Source organism: Schistocerca piceifrons, chromosome 7 (genome assembly GCF_021461385.2).
Source record: "Schistocerca piceifrons isolate TAMUIC-IGC-003096 chromosome 7, iqSchPice1.1, whole genome shotgun sequence".
NCBI classification, from domain to species: domain Eukaryota; kingdom Metazoa; phylum Arthropoda; class Insecta; order Orthoptera; family Acrididae; genus Schistocerca; species Schistocerca piceifrons.
The window spans coordinates 391,084,084-391,106,128 of NC_060144.1; the positions used below are offsets into that span (position 1 = coordinate 391,084,084).

Here is a 22,045-nt window from a genome sequence, read left to right on the forward strand (position 1 = left end):
ATCCATGAAAAAATTCTTGATAAAAACGACGAAAAAGAACACAAAAAACCGTTATATAATAATTCAGTTCAATTAGCGATATAATTTTAAGGTGAGCGTCTAAACAAAACCAATCGATTTTATCATATTGTAATACTTAGGCCTACAACAGTTACATTATTATACATGTCAAATTGTACTTTAAATAAAAAAATTGACCCACAGAAGATGACACATAGGTGACAAAACATGTATGGGTAAATACAAAAGTATACAAAGTGTGTTTGCATAACGCTGGCTTTCAAAAGAACCCAATTTTATAAACCACTATTTGATTATTTGTCAGGTTCCCTTCCGACTGCACTCTACGACCTAGAAGATGTGTGGACATGTAGCTTACTCATCTATGAGTCTCGTACAGGAATAATCAAGAAAAGGCAAAATTATACTATGACCTAAAGCTTTCAAAGCGCGTCACATGCCTGTGTGACAAGTCACATAACTTTTAGGTATGGCGTGAAGTTTTGACAAGTGTCCTAACGTATTGAGGAACACGCCACGCCCCTCTCATGTGCACAACATTTACTCAAACGCGTGGGAACCCACTGAATACCGCGTGATGAATCTTGTTGTTAGTCCCTTTCTTTCGTGTTTTCATTGTGAGCAGAACGTGCTCAAGACAAGGGCTACCATTACTCCTCCGTTGGCGCTGTATGTCTTACCTTGCAATGATATTACTGTGCTAAACCTAGTGGATAATTTAGACTGGATTTACTATCTTGAAATATGGTACTTGACGGATAAGGCCGTGGCCTAAGCGCAGCGTCTTTGGCTAGTAATGAAAATATCGTAAGTTCCGTGGTAGATCACATTAACTGATGCCAAATAAAAATCAACAGTAATGGCGGCCGAAGACTACCAGTGGAAGGAGTCACACTCGCTCTGACAATGGTCGCTTGGCAGTAGGAATAATATAGACCGTTAGGGATGGAGTACTAGCTCGTGTTAAGGAAGGATGCGGAAGGAAATCCGTCACGCCCTATCAAAGGAGTCTTCTCGGAATTTGCCTTAAGTGATTTAGGAAAATCACTGAAAACCAAAAACTGCATGATTGGAAAGGGGATTTTAACCATCGTCCTCGAGAATACTAGTTCAGTGCGCTAACCATAAGAGAAAAGGAAGACTAATTGAGTTCAGCTAATAGTGTATATAGTGTTCGAAAATCCTAAGAGGAGGAGGTATACTTGGAAAAGACGTAGAAAAGAAGGGAAGATTCCAGCTATATTCCAAAATGGTGACACAAAGATTCGTAAATCAAGTATTGAATAGTAAGGCGTACCCAGAAGCAAATGTAGACTTAGGTCAAAGTTTAATAATAATAAAGTGTAGACTGATGTTTAAGAGAATCGTCCAAATTCACAATTTAGAAATAATAAAGAGTAAAAGTGGTTCAAATGGCTCTGAGCACTATGGGACTTAACATTTATGGTCATCAGTCCCCTAGAACTTAGAACAACTTAAACCTAACTAACCTAAAGACATCACACAACACCCAGTCATCACGAGGCAGAGAAAATTCCTGACCCCACTGGGAATCGAACCCGGGAAGTCGGGCCAGGGAAGCGAGAACGCTAGCGCACGACCACGAGCTGCGGACAATAAAGAGTAGATAGAAGTTCAAGAGAATCGTCTCGAAAATACAATGCGGAAGGCAATAGAATACTCAAAGGCTTAGGAAAGATGAGGTACGTTTGAAGTTTTCGAAAGCTGTCGATATTGCGACAGTGAATAACAAAGTAGGTAGTTCACTTCGAAATGAATGGACTTCTGTACAAACGGCTGTTACAGAAGTTGAAAAGACGAAGATAGGTACAACCAAGGTAACTGCAAATAAACCATGGGTAACACGAGAAATACTTCAATTCATAGACTAAAGAAGAAAGTATAAAAATGTGCAGAGAAAGGCAGGAATACAACAATACAAACTGATGAACCGAAACATTATGACCATCTGCTTAAAATCTTGTTTGCCTGCTTGTAGAACGAAATACATAAATTACTCGGCGTGTCAAGGATCCGAAAGCTTGTTGGTAGGTTTGTGGAGATATGTGGCATTCGATGTCTACGCACAAGTCATGTAATTAGCGTCAATAAGGGGCCGCTGACTTCCGTACGCAGTGATGGCGCCAGATAGCGACCCGATGGGTTCCATAAGATTCACATCAGATGAATTTGGTCGCCGGGACGTCAACGTGAGTTCACTGTAACGCTCCTCAAGCCACTATAGCAGGGTTCTGCCTGCGAGATATGGACACTTATACTGCTGAAAGATGGCATCGCCGTCGGGGAGGACATTTAGCATGAAGGGATGCAGGTGGTTTGCAGCTGTCAGCGTGTCTTCCATTACTACCACCCGAAGAGCAGACACGTTTGCACTGACTGACGGTCGAATCTCGATGGTCCCGTTCAAGGGCAGGAGAACGTCTCCCACAGCATAATACTGCTTCCACCAGCCTACGCCCGTGGCGCGCTGCATGTTTCGAGTCGCCGTTCACCTCGACGACGGCGCTTGTGGAGACGACCATCGACGTAATGTAGCAAAAATGTGACTCACCCGAAGAGCAGACACGTTTGCATTGACTGACGGTCGAATCTCGATGGTCCCGTTCGCACTGCAATCGTAATTGACGATGTTGTTGTGTTAACAAGAGAACACGTAGAGATAGTCTGCAGCAGAGCTCAATGTTCAACTATGTACGAAGAACGGTGTGCTCCGAAACACTTGTGTGTGAAGCATCATTGTGCTCTTTCGGACAGAGATGCCAGAGGTCACCATCTACCCTAGTTTACAGAGTATACAAGTCTCTGCATCCCAGATTGTGCGAAGAGGCGTCGACGTCCATCCACTTAGGGTTTAGTGGTAGTTTCATTGTCTTTCTACCTCTTTCTGTAGATCTCAAGCAAGCACGTGAACATTCGGCCAGCTTCGCTGATTTCGAGTTATCCGTTCACACTATCTGCATAGTAATAATCTGCCCCTTGTCAAATCGCTTATGTCGATGGTTTTCTCCATCTGCAGTCTACTCTTGGGTAGGGTGATGCCCCGTCCGTGTCCGCTCAGCGAACATACTTTTGTTACGCGTCACGTGTCCGCAACGTTACCAGGCGCCATCCAGCATCGCGATGGACAGTGGTCGTAATGCTATTTTGTCGAAAGTCGACATGTTGAGAAACGTGGCTGTTTTTTATATAAATTATAAACCTAGTGGTCGTAATGTTTTGGCTTATCAGTGTAAATAACTTCAGAATGAAACAAACAGGACTTGCTGGGAAACCAAGGATGAAGGAAAAATATGAAGAAATTAAAAAAAGGAATGAAAATTCAGCATATAGAAAACTCAAAAGAAAAACATTTGACGAAATTAAAAGTAAGGGCAACAACATTCAGAGTGCAAGTGTAACTCCATTATCAAGCGCAGGTGAGAGATCAGACCCGAGAAAAGAGTACATTAAGGGGGCCGCTTCGACGGACAGGTCTTGCCTGATTACCTGATGGAAGTAGAGATGGGACTCAATATGGAAGACACAGGCAGAGTTTAAAGAGCTTTGGAACACATTCAATCAAACAGAGAACGGTCTAATAAAATTTATTTGTAATTTCTGAAACCAATGTGGGAAGTAGCAACCAAAAGAATAATTCAATGTGGTGTGTAGAATCTATGAGACTGGAGGCATAGCATCAGACTTTTCGAAAAATGTCGTCCAAACATCCAAAACAGGTAGCAAATCAAGTAAATGCAAGATTTATCGCACAGTCAGCTAAACGGCTGATGCATCGAAATTGCTGATAAGACTAGTAGGAGGAGAATGGAAACGAAAATAGAGGACCCGTTACCTGATGGTCAGTTTGGCTTTCGATAAGGTAATGGAACCAGAGAGGCAGTTCTGACATTGAGCTTGATAATGGACATTTTTACAGTATTTGTCGAATTAGTAAAGGTGTTTGAGACGGTTGAACGATGAAAGATGCTCGAAATTATGTGAAAAACAGGCGTGAGCTATCGGGAAAGATGGACAACATACAGTTTCTACGAAAGTCACGAGAAGATAAAGGACAGATTGCTCGGATTAAAATGGGTTTAAGATGGGGCTGCATCTCTCGTCCCTTACTGCTCAGCCTCAACATCGAAGAATCAGTAACGTTAATAAAAGTTGGATTAAAATTAAAGGTGGAAGGACATCAGTGATAATAATCGCTGATGATATTGCTGTCGTTACTGTAAGGGAAGAAGACTTGCAGCACGTACTGAATGGAATTAAAACCTAGTGAGGAGAGAAAATTTATTGAAACCGAAGAAAGACGAGATGAGGTTAGTGATAAACTCAAAATCAAAATTGATGATTACGTAGTAAACGAAATTAGAGAACTGTGACACTTAGGAAGCAAAACGAAATATAACAGACGAAGGAAGGTTGACATGAAAAGCAAGCTACAATAGGCAAAGAGGGCATTCCCGACCAATTATCGTTTATTAGTTACAACATGTATTTTGAGAACGAAATTCATAATAATATGTAATTAGAGCGCAGTTCTGTACGGTAGAGAACCATAGACTGCGGGAAAACCGGGAAAGGACATAACAGAAGTGTTTCAGAAGTATTGCTACAGTAGAATACTGAAAATTGAGGGGAGCGACAGGAGGAAGAATGGGGAAGTTCGCCGCAGATTTGCCGGGGAGAGGAAGTGTGGAAATGATTAACAAGAAGTTGAAGCATGATGTCAGAGTATGTATTAAGACATCACGGAAAAAATGTGCTTGATGTTAGAGAGAGCTTAGAGCACGAAAGTTGCAATGGAAGACAAAGATCAGAGTATATACAACATAAAAGTGAAGAAATAGAGGGCAGTTGCTGCTACTCCGAGACGAAGAAGTTGTACAGGAGAGTACTTCGCGGCGGACACATGTTACATAACTCCTTTCTCTAAACAGCGGGTCACAGGTTCTACGTATTTAAAGAAATCCAGCAAAGATAACATCGAAAGCTATTATAATGGGGATTTGTTCATGGAGTCCAACAGTCATTTTAAGTCACGGGTGAACAGTACTTCGGGTTAAAGGAAATTTCCTTGGTGTTAGTGTTCACCCCTGAGTTGATTATGAGTTGTCCGTGTACAAGCTGCAGAGCGAGCACGTGATTCCCCGCTATGTCTTTCCCACTACGCTACAAAAAGCTGTTTTTTGTGACGTCATTTTGTAGGCCTGCAGTTTGCGGACCTACCTGAATGAAGCAGGGAACGGTGTGACCACAGCCCAGTGACCTACCTTCCGGGGCGTTTTTACACTCCACCACTATCCTGCACTCAACCTTCTGGCACTCCCAGAACAAAATATATGCATCAATATGGCTCTACTGCACATAGACGTGACACACAAATTTACTATTTGTTCTAAACCCACTTCATTTAAAAATTAACATTAATTTCATAGCATTAAAACACCAACTTTAATAATCTGCAATTTTTGCATCATGTACAGCACGGCAACTATTAGGTGTGGAGAAAAAAACGAATAGGACCTTTATTGTAAGAAATTTAGTGTAGTTTAATTTTGTTCCGTGAAATATTTTCGTTACACGCCCCGATTTTCGAGCTTTTCCAGATAAAGATAAAAAAAGTGACTGTCAAATGCCCCTCCACCCCTATGTTCCCCAATGGGAAATTTTGCTACGTTGTTCATGACACTCTCTCCCACCACCGTACAAAAATTTGCAACTGCTGAAGTTTATCTCTCTATTCCACCATTTTTGGTCTTTGGTAGGCTGGACTGTTATCGAGCTTCCTTCATGCTGTTTTAATGCTGCCAGTGTTCGCGAGTGCGACTTCATTTTTGTCGTCCTCTCATTTTGCGTCAAAATCCTCTTCAGCGAACGTCCATCACGATCACTCGGAAAAAGATTCGTACGCGTTATGGCAGCAGATGATGTCGTTCCTGACTGGGTGTTCTGTGAACTCCTTAGCTTAGTTAGGTTTAAGTAGTTCTAAGTTCTAGGGGACTGATGACCATAGATGTTAAGTCCCATAGTGCTCAGAGCCATTTGAACCATTTTTTTGATGTCGTTCCGCTTTCTCGGTACGCGATATATATCCAAGATAAGTTGCGTCGTGAAACACTGAACACTTTGGCTATCTTCGTTACGAAAGCACGCACCACAGAAGCGCCATCAAAACGTTCGCTTTAGAATTCCCTGAGCACCGACATAATGCACTGAAAATTGCTGCTCAGAACACTGTTCTGAAAACGACTGACAATTGCAAGACTTTGAGGACATTGTACAGACGCTGTTCGTGGTCAAATACAACAGTGGGTTCTGCAGGCTTGGCTAGCATCTGCGTTTATGTTCAAGCATGCATATCCCGCGGTGTTTCCTTATTGCCCAACGTCTGTAAATTACACACGTCGTCCCGCACTACGACAACTGCGTAACAAGAGTAGTGCCTTGTCAGAAGAAATTATATATATTTTATGGTTTTTCTGTAGACACAATTTTGCTGCGGTTAGGGAAGCAGATGCATGAAAGTGTGGGAGTGAAGTGGCGGGACAACTACAAACTTTCTCTTAAGTTAAAGTACCCTATACTGTACGATTCTTGTGGGCAACACATCTAATTTGCACACAAATTTTGGTGGTATGTGGAACAAAGGCAATGTCGCGTCCAGCGGTAGTGAAATGGTGCCAACAAGTTGATCTAAGGTGCACGGATATGAGTAGGGGGCAACGAGAAGGAAGCCTTTCGAAATCGACCACAGAAGACAATGTACAGGCAATCGAGGAAATGATTCCCAGCAATCACAGATTTTCCGACGATGAGAACCTTCACGAGGCGCTTCTCAAATGGACCAAGGAGCAAATTTCAATCGTCGAGGATGCGAACGAGTGGTAAAACATTGTAATCCTTGTTTACAGAGACTTGGTGACTTTGTTGAAAAATAGTGTCGTGTATCTGTCTCTTCCAATCTAAATGTAGCATTCAATAAAATTTGTTTGCCGTGACACAATAATACGGCCTTGCCGCAGTGGCTACACCGTTTCCCGAGAGATCACTGAAGTTAAGCGCTGTTGGGCGTGTTCAGCACTTGGATGGAAGGCCATCCGGGCCGCCATGAGCTGTTGCCATTTTTCGGGGTGCACTCAGCCTCATGATGGCAGCTGAGGAGCTACTCGACCGAATAGTAGCGGCTTCGGTCAAGAATACCATCATAACGACCGGGAGAGCGGTGTGCTGACCCCAGGCCCCTCCTATCCGCATCCTCCACTGAGGATGACACGGCGGTCGGTTGGTCCCGGTAGGCCACTCGTGGCCTGAAGACGGGGTGTGACACAATAATATGTAACTTACCTTTTCGTATCGACTAGTTTGATAACCATTATTTGCATCTTTTTCCTGCGGTTTGTAAACTATCCCCGAGCACAACGGATTGTTCAGCAACAGATTTTATTGCCTTGTAGGCCTCCCGCATGTATGTTGGTCTGCACGCAGGTCTGTTCCGGGCCGTGATGATCCAGAACGGGCAGTCGGTGTCCCCGTGGGGAATCTTCCAGAACGCGCGCGGCATGGCCTTCCGGCTCGGCGCCCTCCTGGGTCTGCAGACCAACGACTCTCAGGAGCTGGCCGCCTTCCTGCGGCAGCAGGACGCCAACCTCTTCATCGACCGCCTCGACGACCTGCTCACCGATGACGTCAGTATTCACAAATAAACACTTCTACTATGCTACGTGTCTAATGATAAAACCTTATTAGAGACCTCGTATTGCACTGCGCTCTTAGCTTAAACGTGGTTTACGCTTCTCAAAGATTTCCATCTACGCTTCTTTCGAAGACAGTATCCCATTTTACGCTGCTTACATAGCGCCTCACACAAATTTTTCTGGCTTCTATTTTACTGCAGAAATTTGTTTTATCTCACCATTTAGATTCATACACTGGACAATATTAGGATTCAGTGCTCTCTTATAATACGTATACAACATCCAGTTCTTAACGCAGAGTTCGTTATCATCATTAACGTGATCATTAGCCATTCGGTATCGAATTCTTACTTTCTGTATACTGACATTATTCCGTCTAGTATGGGATTCGACTTTTCAGGATTTTACAGTTTCTTTTTAACCTTGTGGCCGGACGTCGTTTATCAGACCACGGTCGTAAAAGTGACCTAAAGGAAAGAAATCATGTGGGCCACCTGTTTGTAAGTAAATGAAGCAGGCAAAAAGGAATACAAACGTCTCAAAAAATGAGATCGACAGGAAGTGCAAAATGGCTAAGCAGGCACGGCTAGAGGACAAATGTAAGGATGTAGAGGCTTATCTCACTAATGGTAAGATAGATACTGCCTACAGGAAAATTAAAGAGACCTTTGCAGAAAAGAGAGACACTTATATGAGTATCAAGAGCTCAGATGGAAACCCAGTTCTAACCAAAGAAGGGAAAGCAGAAAGGTGGAAGGAGTATATAGAAGGTCTATACAAGAGCGATGTACTTGAGGACAATATTGTGGAAGTGGAAGAGGATGTAGCTGAAGATGAAATGGGAGATATGATACTGCGTGAAGAGTTTGACGGAGCACTGAAAGACCTGAGTCGAAACAAGGCCCCGGGAGTAGACAACATTCCATTAGAACTACTGACGGCCTTGGGAGAGCCAGTCCTGACAAAACTTTACCATCTGGTGAGCAAGATGTACGAGACAGGCGAAATACCCTCAGACTTCAAGAAGAATATAATAATTCCAATCCCAAAGAAAGCAGGTGTTCACAGACGTAAAAATTACCGAACTATCAGTTTAATAAGTCACAGCTGCAAAATACTAACGCGAATTATTTACAGACGAATGGAAAAGCTGGTAGAAGCCGACTTCGGGGAAGATCAGTTTGGATTCCGTAGAAATGTTGGAACACGTGGGGCAATACTGACCTTACGACTTACCTTAGAAGAAAGATTAAGGAAAGGCAAACCTACGTTTGTAGCATTTGTAGACTTAGAGAAAGCTTTTGACAATGTTGACTGAAATACTCTCTCCCAAATTCTAAAGGTGGCAGGGGTAAAATACAGAGAGCGAAAGGCTATTTACAATTTGTACAGAAACCGGATGGCAGTTACAAAAGTCGAGGGGCATGAAAGGGAAGCAGTGGTTGGGAAGGGAGTGAGACAGGGTTGTAGCCTCTCCCCGATGTTATTCAATCTGTGTATTGAGCAAGCAGTAAAGGAAACAAAAGAAAAATTTGGAGTAGGTATTAAAATCCAGGAAGAAGAAATAAAAACTTTGAGGTTCGCCGATGACATTGTAATTCTGTCAGAGACAGCAAAGGACCTGGAAGAGCAGCTGAACGGAATGGCTAGTGTCTTGAAAGGAGGATATAGGATGAACATCAACAAAAGCAAAACGAGGATAATGGAATGTAGTCGAATTAAGTCGGGTGATTCTGAGGGAATTATAATAGGAAATGAGACACTTAAAGTAGTAAAGGAGTTTTGCTATTTGGGGAGCAAAATAACTGATGATGGTCGAAGTAGAGAGGATATAAAATGTAGACTGGCAATGGCAAGGAAAGCGTTTCTGAAGAAGAGAAACTTGTTAACATCGAGTATAGATTTAAATGTCAGGAAGTCGTTTCTGAAAGTATTTTTTGTGGAGTGTAGCCATGTGTGGAAGTGAAAAATGGACAATAAATAGTTTGGACAAGAAGAGAATAGAAACTTTTGAAATGTTGTGCTACAGATGAATGTTGAAGACTAGGTGGGTAGATCACGTAACTTATAAGGAGGTATTGAATAGGATTGGGGAGAAGAGAAGTTTGTGGCACAACTTGACTAGAGGAAGGGATCGGTTGGTAGAACATGTCCTGAGGCAACAAGGGATTACAAATTTAGCATTGGAAGGTATCGTGGAGAGTAAAAATCGTAGAGGAAGACCAAGAGATGAATACACTAACCAGATTCAGAAGGATGTAGGTTGCAGTAGGTACTGGGAGATGAAGGAGCTTGCACAGGATAGATTAGCGTGGAGAGCTGCATCAAACCAGTCTCAGGACTGAAGACCACAACAACAAGAACCTGTTTGTGAATCGTATTTACCTTGATCTGTGTATTATCGTACACAAATAGGCAAAAAGTTAGTACACTCTTTTAGAGGTTTCCAATTCACTCAATATTCATTATTGCAACAGTGCATATGTGTGTTCACTAGTCGCACAAGTCACTTCTCGTTCCATCACATACCACACGTCCTCGATTGGAGACAAGATCGGATAACATACTGGCCAGGGTAGTTGCTAAGCGGCTTGCAAAGAACGTTTTCACGGGTAGTGTGTGGGCATTGTCGTATTGAAAAAACACAATGTTTAGCGCCCCATACACAGACACCAAAGTTGAATGAGAACTGTAGCTTATAGCACCCCAGACCCTATGGCCTCGGATGGGAGTGTGTGTCTAGTACGAATGCTCGCTACGAAACAGCGCTCTCCCTGTCTCCATGGTACCGGGAAAAGACCGTCACTTGCGTGCGTGAAGAATCAGCTTTCATCACTGAAGACCACGAAACGCCATTCGATCTTCCAAGTGATCCTTTGACGGCGATGCTGGGGCGCGAGTGGAAGACGGGCTAGAGGTGCGCGTGCCCAAACTTCCACTGCTAATAACCGGTTGGTAACAGTCTGTTATGGACGGTGGGCTCACAAGGCTTATAGGTGCTGTTGTAGCTGTACGATCTGCCACTGCTGCCCTTGCAGTACGATGATCGTGGCGTGCGTCTCTGCTGCACGGACGTCCAGAACCTTGTCTGCGAGTATGAGAATGTTCACGTGACCATGGTTATCAGCATTGTTGCACAAATGACGTATCGCGTGTAAACTGTGAGGCAGTTCTCCGAAAGGACCATCTTGTCACTCGGAAGACGACAACTTCACCCCTTTCAAACTCGCTCATTTGCCACGAGTGCATCTCCGTGGCATTGATTACCTGCTTGCACCACACAGAGCTTTCTAGCTATGAGTATTCCCTACTGAAGGGCGGACATGCTATGCCACTACGCTATCTGTTGACAGACGGCTCTGAAACTATTATCAGTGTATCAATTGTCCCTCAGGCGGCATGCCGTCGCATCAAAATCGACATCGGCTTTCCAGGAGTATTACATTTTTTCCTGTAGTCCAATTTGACTGTTTATTTAACTTTTCTCTCAGGCGAAATCTGGTGATCAGCCTAGCATTTGCCTGAACGAGAATGCCTAAGAACTACACACAGGTTGCCCGGGGTCGGTAATCTGCCGTGCGAATCCGATTTGGGTCTTTCGCTGTACGAACTGGTATTACCCATTCCGCGTCCCTTGTTAGATAAAGGACTCATCCAGATTGTTCAGTGCATACGGTCCTCAACTATAAGCGCCCACGTTTATACTACTTGTCTTCTATTGCCTTATGTCCACCTGCCATTTAGTCGTCGTTTCGATCTCTTCTCGTCTCTTGGAATCCTGCAGAGAACTTCTTTACTGCATTTGACGATCGAATCGCCAGCACCATGTCCAGTCTATCTTAATTTAATTTCCATTACTGTCCTGCTCGCGCCCTCTAACCTGTCCCGTACAATCATTTCAATATTACCCTGCCTCTCCTAGTAAATGACGTCATTGTTTTCTCCATTTGAAGTCCACGTATCAGTGCAGTACTTAACAAAATGCGAAACACACTGTAAGCGTTACTTTTCAGGCACATTAAACCTTTGTTACGAAAATCCCCTTTAGATTAATCTTCTGTTAATTTTATTGCTGTCCTACGAGTCATTGTTTCGAACTGTTGTAAGTAAAGAAAACTTATCAGTTCCTTCTATATCTTCATTGTTAACTTACACTAGTTATTCAAGTTCATTCTTCGAATTTATTTGCACTGGAGGAAAACAGTACATTGTCAAAACCAAATAAGTTCTAACAGGCAATTGCTCTTTAATTTTCTGTACAAGAATCTCAAAACACCCTCAGCGCTTCTGAGATTGGTTCCAGTTGTACGAAACCACAATGTTTAACTCTTCTTTATGCTTTGAATATACATATATACAGAGGTGTTCCGAGGGTTTCAGTGCGGGCTGTATACTCCTCAGGACGCCGAAACCTGAAATATCATAGTTACGTTAATTAGTCGGTGCGTATGCGGAGCACGCTGAAAAATAATTCCACTTCCTGCCATCAGGTGAAAATATGGCGCTGTAAGCACACAGAATGTCAAATCCAGAATGGAAAGTAGGAGACGAGGTACTGGCGGAAGTAAAGCTGTGAGAACGGGGCGTGAGTCGTGCTTGGATAGCTCAGATGGTAGGGCACTTGCCCGCGAATGGCAAAGGTCCCGAGTTCGAATCTCAGTCCGGCACACAGTCTTAATCCGCCAGGAAAGTTTCAGAATGTGGAATGTTTCCCACCTTGCCGTCAGCATGCTGTTTGTCGAGTGGCGACGCGTGCTGATTTCTTTTGTGAAGTTACTATTAGTGTGAAGACTGAGAGGCCACTGAGAAGAAAGATCGTGCACAGCTGGTAAAGTTGTTTTATCGGAACGGTAGCAATAGCAGCGCTGCATTGCGGGAATGCTGAAGCCAGAACCTGCTGCGAAGAGGCCCCATGTCAATGAATCGGTTAAAGAATATGACCAATAAATTTAAAGAAACGGGTGAATTACTACTCAGGGAGAGGGAGGCGGCCCATACCCAGTTAGTTCTTAATGACGTCATTGTAGCTATAGCCGACCGTGCAGTACATGTCTCATTTTCTGCAGCCAGTGTTCGAGCTGTGTCATGGGAATTTTCTATCCCCACTCAAAATTTCAAGAAAATTTGCAGCGCATTTTACGCTGCAATCCTTATAAGAAACAGATTTTGCACCAAATGAAGCCATAAGATAGACTACAGCAACGCAACTTTGCCTTTCATTTTTTACACACATGAAAATGGAATACATGTGTCTGGGGAATAATTCTTTGGACGAACGAGGCACATTTTACTCTGCACGATGCCGAAAATGCACAAAACTGTCCCCTATGGGGTTCTACTCTGCCTCATGTTCTGCAGGAACATCCAATTCACTCAGCTTATGATGTGGTTTCAAAAGTTTCGTCATTCTTGGACCTTTTTTCTTCGAGGAGATAACACCTCAGGGGTCTGTCAGGTGTGAGGTGTAAAGGTGACACTATAAGGACCTCCTCATGCAAGACGTGCTTCCAGCTTTGCAAGAACACAACTACGTCCACGCCACCATTTTCGTGCAAGATAGGGCGACAATACAAGTCGGTTGCCAGGTGAAAGATTTGCTTCGAGGAACTTTCGGTAATAACTGCATCATCTCTAGGCATTTTCAAGATATGTTCGCCGACCTAGATCAATGTAACATAAGGCTGTCTGGATTTAACCATACAGTAGCGGTGCGAGCCCTCGGGAAAAATTAGGGCTGTCTTTCCCCCTTGCTTTAATGCATTCGGAGTACCAGCGCAGCAAGTCCGTTTTATCTGTTATTACAAGGCCAGATCAGTTAATCAGGTAGAATATTGTCCCAGAAACGTCTGGAAAAGCTGCTGCTCCTCTTCAGGAGCCAAACGCTTGTCTAGCCTCTCAACAGATACCCCTCCGTTGTGGTTGCACCTACGGTACAGCTATTTGTATCGCCGAGGGACACAAGCCACGCCACCAAAGGCAAGATCCATGGGGATGGTTACTCCTGACTGCTAACTGCTTACGGCGCCAGATTTTCTCTTGGTGGCAGAAAGTGAAACTATTTTTTTCCGGCATACTCAGAGAGCACACCGACTAATGAACATACCTACGCTGCTTCAGCGTCCTACCATGTGTACAGCCCGCACTACAGCAATGGGAACACCATCAGTTTAATTACAACCACCCGCTATTACATGTCATGCACATCACTTGGTCGACTTTCTCCCTTCTCTGATGCAAATTGCATCGTTCTACCATAGAGAGCTCCGAATTATAGCGTGTAACACGCTGGTGTGTAATGTAACTACACTACTGACCATTAAAATTGCCACACAGAGAAGAAATGCAGATGATAAACGGGTAGTCATTGGACAAATATATTATACTAGAACTGACATGCGATTACATTTTCATGCAATTTGAGCGCATAGATCCTGAGACACCTGTACCCAGAAAAACCACATCTGGACGTAATAACGGCCTTGATAGACCTGGGCATTGAGTCAAACAGAGCGTGGATGGCGTGTACAGATACAACTGCCCATGCAGCTTCAACACGATACCACAGTTCATCAAGGATAGTGACTGGCGTATTGTGACGAGCCAGTTGCTCGGCCACCATTGACCAGACGTTTCCAGTTGGTGAGAGATCTGGAGAATGTGCTGGCCAGGGCAGCAGTCGAACATTTTCTGTATCGAGAAAGGCACGTACAGGATCTGCAACATGCGGTCGTGTATTATCCTGCTGAAATGTAGGGTTTCGCAGGGATCGAATGAAGGGTAGAGCCACGGGTCGTAACACATCTGAAATGTAACGTCCACTGTTCAAAGTGCCGTCAATGCGAACAAGACGTGACCGAGACGTGTAACCAATGGCACCCCATAACATCATGGCAGGTGATACGCCAGTATGGCGATGACGAATACACGCTTCCAATGTGCGTTCACCGCGATGTCGCCAAACGCGAATGCGACCATCATGATGCTGTAAACATAACCTGGATTCATCCGAAAAAATGACTTTTTGCCATTCGTGCACCCAGGTTCGTCGTTGAGTACACCATCACAGGCGCTCCTGTCTGTGATGCAGCGTCAAGGGCAACCGGAGCCATGGTCTCCGAGCTGATATTCCATGCTGCTGCAAACGTCGTCGAACTGTTCGTGCAGATAGTTGTTGTCTTGCAAACGTCCCCATCAGTTGACTCAGGGATCGAGACGTGGCTGCACGATCCGTTACAGCCATGCGGATAAGATGCCTGTCATCTCAACTGCTAGTGATACGCGGCCGTGGGGATCCAGCACGGCGCTCCGTATTATCCTCCTGAACCCACCGATTCCATATTCTGCTAACAGTCCTTGAATCGCGACCAACGCGAGCACCAATGTCGCTATACGATAAACTACAATCGAGATAGGCTACAATCCGACCTTTATCAAAGTCTGAAACGTGATGGTATGCATTTCTCCTCCTTATACGAGACATCACAACAACGTTTCACCAGGCAATGCCGGTCAGCTGCTGTTTGTGTATGAGACATCGGTTGGAAACTTTCCTAATGTCAGTACGTTGTAGGTGTCGCCACCGGCGCCAACCTTGTGTGAATGGTCTGAAAATCTTATCATTTGCATATCACAGCATCTTCTTCCTGTCGGTTAAATTTCGTGGTGTAGCAGTTTTAATGGCCAGTAGTGTATGTATCTCAAAAAACCTCAGAAAACTTAATGCGCGAAATAGAATAGATCTTTCACATGCGGAGCACCCTCCCTTCAGCTTGTCAGTGCCCGACCACAAACAAGGGCTGCGACATCTGCAACAATCCGACGCCCTGGTTCCACTGTGATCGGTAATCCTCCTTTAATTCCCGACTTTACCCCAGCCGCGTTTCATCTGTTTCTAAAACTTAAAGAACAGCTTGGAGAACTTCACTTTGATGGCGATGAAGCTGTGTAAGCAGATGTGAGGCTCCGTCACCAGCGTAAAAAATTCTAAAGCGACGGTAGTAACAAACTGGTCTCTCACTGGGAGAAATCCGTTCGTCACTAGGGTGCCTTTGTTGAGAAATAAATATACAGACACGAATAATAAAAATGTAGAACATTAACAGAATTTGGTATATTCAAAATAGTTTAAGAGTTTTCACGGGAAAATTTCGAAGGCATTAATTTTTAGCACGACCTCATATTTCAAGTAACCTAGGTAGGCAACCCATCTCACACCATGTGCCCCAGTTGTGGATGATGCAACATGGGATGCCTGTTTTCAGGTGCATGATTTTTCTCACCCTATAATAGAATTGCCTCAAAATAGTTTTTATTTCGTTTTATAATTATTGTGAGAAAGTTTCGTACGTTCGAAGCAGTCAAACCATGTAATTCACTACCACGTTTTACGAGAGCCAGCACGTCACCTATCAAATCTCCTGAAAGCGGATATCTATTATCGGTTGAAAACTACGTGAACTGCATTTGCATTACCTGTACGTCTGCGTGTTTGTTAAAAGATAACAGATATTCATAAGTAACGTCTCAGGCACTTTAAGTCAATGTTCTTGTGAATGAACAAATAATTACACGGTGACTGTGATGCAGTAGGCCATACCTTAGCTGTATCCGAATCCGCGATGATGACTACAGTCCCGATTATTTAAGAGATGCTGTAGTGCCTTAGAGCACAGAGAGGTGTATAGACGACCTTTGGAAGGGGAGAGGAAGGAGGAAGAAACGGTACACGCACTGCAGAAGAAGACAGCTTGTTGTGCACACTTGCACATCCTGCATTACGTCATCACACGCATCTCTGGGTGGATCACTTGCAGTGTGATTTCATATACATCGACATATTCACGTTCAGGCACAAATTATCGGTGTTTGTAACTGACCCTGTAGACCGTTGTAGTATCAGGTAAAATTCAAAAGTGTCTACAGCACTACTGACAGTATACCATTCCACTGGATCACTGGCAGTCCTGTTCCCAGAAAAGTCAAGATCGCCTTCGTTTCTGAAAGCTTTGCACCTTCGACAAACTCTCTGTAATCGAGTTGTCCACTCTGCCGTTGTTTCGTTCGATGCAGCTCTTGAGCATGAGAACCGTCTCCTTTGAAAGTGCATCATGCACTGACTTTGAGTGACATAACACATTTGTAAACTGTCCCTTATCATAATGGAATGTAAGATCTGTTCTCGTGCTTGCAGTAAATAATAATCAATTGAAAGTTTCCGCCTTCTTTCTAGAACTCAATTTTGTTTCTTTCTTAAACAAATTTCATCACAGCGGATGTTTCTTTTATTGCTTCTGAATGATAAACATACAAAACTTTTTCTGGAGTACAAACATGAATATACTGACAGAGCTTTTTTTCTGTTGATTAGATTACAAACGGCCTTTGGTTTTAAACTTTCGTTATAAGAATGTCTGCCCAGTGAGAGTAAAAGCAAATCAGCTGCAAGTCTCGATTAATAGAATATGCCATCGGAAAAGCAGGGACGTTGGGAAAACGTCAGTGTGCGCGAGAAAAACAGACACTGTCTTAACGTCCCTCTGTTACAGGTGACAGAGAAAACTGATGTTCATAATCCATCCAAAATTTTGTATGCATATATTTCAGAGGCAATAAAAAGGAAACCCAATAAATGTGACACAACTGCGGTGAAATGTGTTTGGGGAATAAAACGAAACTGCAAGAAGTCAAACACTTTTAATTCATTATCAGTTCCTGATGTTTGGAGGACATCGTAGACTCGTCGGTCTATTTGCCTCATAATCGACATCTTTATACATCACGGATACATATATTTTGGGCTATAAAGAGGAAGCTGGTCAATACGCCATATTGACGATATGCAAGACAAACTGCAGATAACTATCAAACCTACTTATTTCTGAAGCTATTGTTGATGTGGAAAGGAGGTTATCGACAAGTCGTAGTACGAAAAGATTCGAATATCATGCTGGTATCTTCATTTCTCGTCACTACATCGGTCGCCTTTCAGGAGAAAGCAAGACTGTCCCACCTCGGCTTCGCACCTGTCGTCGAACCCGACGTCGAAGGCGCTATCGTCACCGAACACCCCATCAAAGTACTCAAGGAGGGACGCTTCAACAAGGTTCCCGTCATCACGGGAGTGACATCTGGAGAGGGTTTGCTCTTCGTAACAAGTAAGTGACTTCACACTAGCGTTAATTACTGTCTTGTTATGGTATAACTTTAATATTTATCCTAGTGCTTGTCTACTATTTCCATATTCTTGCGATATGATCTGGAATTCTGACAAAAGTAAGTTATTTCCTGACATGTTTTGTGCACCAATTGGACCGTTTCTAGCTTATAACTTGTATCTTTGCCGTGAGGTTACACTCTTTATTCGCAAGTAGCTGCATGTACCACTTTATCGCGTTTACTGTTCACACCCGTGCTCCTGATACGCATGTATGTTTCTATGTGCTTGATAATGGAGCCGCACTTAAATGACAACAGTTAATCACTCGTCCACAGCCCTAAGATTGTAGACAAATTTTACATAACGTTTAATACATTGAAGGTCCAAAGAAACAATTATAGACAGGCGTAATCAAACACAGAGATGTGTAAACAAGCAGAATACGGCGCTGCGGTCGGCAACGTCTATTTAAAACAATTGTCAGGCGCAGTTGTTAGATCAGTAACTGCTGCTGCAATCGCAGGTCATCAAGATTTAAGTGAGATTGAACGTGATGTTATAGTCGGCGGACGAGCGATGAGACATAGCATCTCCGAGGTAGCGATGAAGAGGAGATTTTCCTGTGCGACCATTTTACAAATGTAACGTGAATATTAGGAATCCGGTAAAACATCAAATGTCCGACATCGCTGCGGTCGAAAAATATCCTAGAAGAACGAGACCAACAACAGCTGACGAGAATCGCTGAATGCGACTGAATGTCAAGCCTAAGGGCCCGGGTTCGATTCTCGGCTGGGTCGGGGATTTTCTCCGTTCAAGGACTGGTTGTTGTGTTGCCCTAACCATCATCATTTCATCACCATCGACCCGCAAGTCACTAAAGTGGCGTCAAATCGAAAGATTTGCACCCGGCGAACGGTCTACCCAACGGGATGCCCTAGTCAAACGACATTTACATTTTAATAAGACAGAATTCCAACCCTACCGCAAATTGCTGCAGATTTCAGTACTGGGGCATCAAAAAGTGTCTGCGTGCGAACAATTCAACGAAACATCGTCGATATGGGCTTTCGGAGCCGAAGTCCGACTCGTGTACCCATGATGGCTGCGCGACACAAAGATTTACGCCTCGCTTGGACCCGTCAACACCGACATTGGACTGGAAACATATTGCCTGGCCGGCGGATGTCGTTTCAAATTGTATAGAGCAGATGGGCGTGTACTGGAATGGAGACAACCTCAGGAATCCATGGATTCTGTATGTCAGCAGGGGACTGTTGAAGCTGGTGGAGACACTGTAATGGTGTGGAGCGTATGCAGTTCGAGTGATATGAGACCCCTGATAGACTAGATACGACTCTGACAGGTGGCACACAAGTATGCATCCTTCGTGATCACCCGCATCCATTCATGTCCATTATGTATTTCGACGAACTTGGGCAATTCCAACTGGACAATGCGACACCCCACACGTTCAAAACTGCTACAAAGTGGCTCCTGGAACACGCTTCTGAGTTTATACACTTCATCTGGCTACCACATTCCCCAGACATGAACATTATTGAGCATATCTGGGATGCCTTGCAACGTGCTGTTCAGAAGAGATCACCATCCCCTCGTACTCTTACGGATTTATGGACCGCCCTGCAGGCTTCATGGTGTCAATTCGCTCCAGCACTAATTCAGACATTAGTAGAGTTCCTGACACGTCGTGTTGCGGCACTTCTGCGTGCTTGCGGGGTCCCTACACGATACTAGGCAGGTGTGCCAGTTTCTTTGGCTCTTCAGTTTATCACACATTAGACGAGAATCCTGGGATAAGGAAACATATCTAAGAAAAACAGACATCCACTTGTGCTCTCAGTACAAAATGAATTTCGGCTTAAATTTGATTAAGGGTACTTGCACGGCCATTACAGGAGTATTAAAGTTTTTTAGGCAAACTTTTGATAATTAATAGTACACTGTTTTCTGAAATCTCAGCCCTGAATACTATTACATGTCATGCCTTGTTTCCTACTAACCACCGGGAAGAGTAATTAAAACTTTGCATTAATGCCGATTTGATCGGCGACGCTAGTCACGTTGCTGGCCTAGGCAGCTAGCTCGGCGAACAACGACTTTCCCCCTTTCGAGGTACTGCCAGTAGACCCTTCACACAGTGATAAGTGAGGATCACACAGACGGAGTATCCCAGGTATCGAGTATGATGTGTCTGCGATTCACTGAGATAATATCAAGCGCCTTGTACGCCATACAACATGATGTGTATGCGAACAGATGAGGTAGTACCAAGTGTCTTGTACATCCTACAGTCTACCGTCACGCGGAAGGCAAGTAAAAGATCAGATTACATTCCAATCGTGTGGCAGCACGCCGAACTATCCCATACGATATGGTAACTGGAACAGGTAATGTCCCATTCAGTAGGAGTCTACATCCGCAATGAGTAAGTGAATACTTTCTACATACATACTTCAGTTGAAGACCTTTGGTATATGGGAATGTTGAGGAATGGTAAGATTCGTGAAATAAGAGATGTTCAAAGATACGGGTTCCTCGGGATCACTATGTACAGGTATACGCTGACCAGCTAGTCTCAGAAAATAAATATTTTAAGATATTTGACATCGAACATATAATACGTGGGCTACCAAAAAAGTGAAACTTCTGGAGAGAGGACGAAACGAAATTAAGCTCCACGTGTTAAGGCGATATTTGACATTAAAAATCGAGTCAAATTCGCTACTAATCAGTATGGCATTTTGCTCCCCTCTGGCCTGGTTGCAGGCACTGTTTCGGTTGGGAACGTTCCCCAAGTTGTCGTATCCTCTTCTGAGGCAAGCTAGTCCACAACTCTTGTAACACTTGAAACATATCTCTGATACTGGTACTGGAACAGAGTTGACATTCGAGCTTGTTCCTCACATACTCAATCGGGGCAGACCTGGGGATCACCTTAGCATCACGCAGACAGTTCACTGAGACAAGAACTATGTGGGTACGAGCACTGTCGTACAGAAAAATGGCAAAAGAATACTGTCCCATTGGAGTTAACACAAGAAGACGCAGGATGTAGGCCTACATGACGTATTGTTGTATCACCAGAGTCTCCTCAACCATTGACATCCGTGACCTGAAGTCGAACTTGAAGGCCCCCCCCCCCAATCATGAGCCCGGGACTAACACCTCTGTGCCTTTCCAAAATATCGGAAGAACGGGAACTCTACCTACCACACTCGTCGACGATTGTCGTCCAGGAGACAGCAGAACCGCGATTCACCGCTGAACACGACGTGCGCCATTCAGCAGCAGACCATGCTTCCCATTCAGGGCACCGTTCCAGACGCAACAGTTTATGTAACAGCGTTTAAGCCAGTTTATGCGTGGAACGGCAATTCCCTATCCCAGCTGCTGCTAGTCTACGACCCGTGATGCGGCATGACACAGAATGTTGCAGAAGTCCACTACTTGTTCTCGGATGGCAGATGCAGGCACGGGGGGCCTACGATGTGCTTCGTCCACCACACTACGATAATCCCTTGCAGTGGTGAGATGTTGTCGACAGCAAACTTTAGGATGAGTATGTCTGCTCTCTCGTTCGTATGTAGTCCAACATACGACCACTGTCACATACGACTTCCCAAAATTATGAATATTGCACCATTCGACCAGCTGGCCAAATGGAAAGCCATTCCGAACACTGTCAGGTGCTTATAATGCTGCATCATATTAGTAGGCGTCATCTCCGTGTCCTTCACAGTGATCAATCAACATCTGACGCCGTTCTTGCTTTTTTCCTACCCTGCCATACCTGGTAACAACACTAAACGCGAAGTAAACTAATGCAATCGTTGCCATTCTACTTGTTACAGAGAACTGCAACTCCAGTCATACACTTATCGGCCGAAAGTGTGTGCGTACACGAAGTTACATTGAAATGCGACCATCTGTTCTGTGTGTTTCACTTTTTTCATCGGGCAGTGTACTACGTCACCTGTTAAACATATCACGGTGCTTTCCTGTCCAAGAGAGACACTGTATTGGCCTCCCGTACCATTTCATTGTTGTTGATTATTCCAATCCGCTTACCATAAAGGGAAGGTTGACAGGACGCATAATAATCCATCAAGAAGTAGTTGATTTGCTCCTGTACAAATCT

General features: G+C 44.0%; 1 protein-coding gene across 1 annotated transcript in view; it reads left to right on the forward strand.

The window, feature by feature from the left end:
* Nucleotides 1-22,045, forward strand: part of LOC124805733 (venom carboxylesterase-6-like) — a 131,129-nt gene that overhangs the window by 76,814 nt on the left and 32,270 nt on the right. The window contains exons 5-6 of the mRNA XM_047266304.1: nt 7,519-7,718; nt 17,716-17,881. Of these exons, the coding sequence (XP_047122260.1) occupies nt 7,519-7,718; nt 17,716-17,881 (366 nt within the window). The remainder of the gene's footprint in view (nt 1-7,518; nt 7,719-17,715; nt 17,882-22,045) is intronic.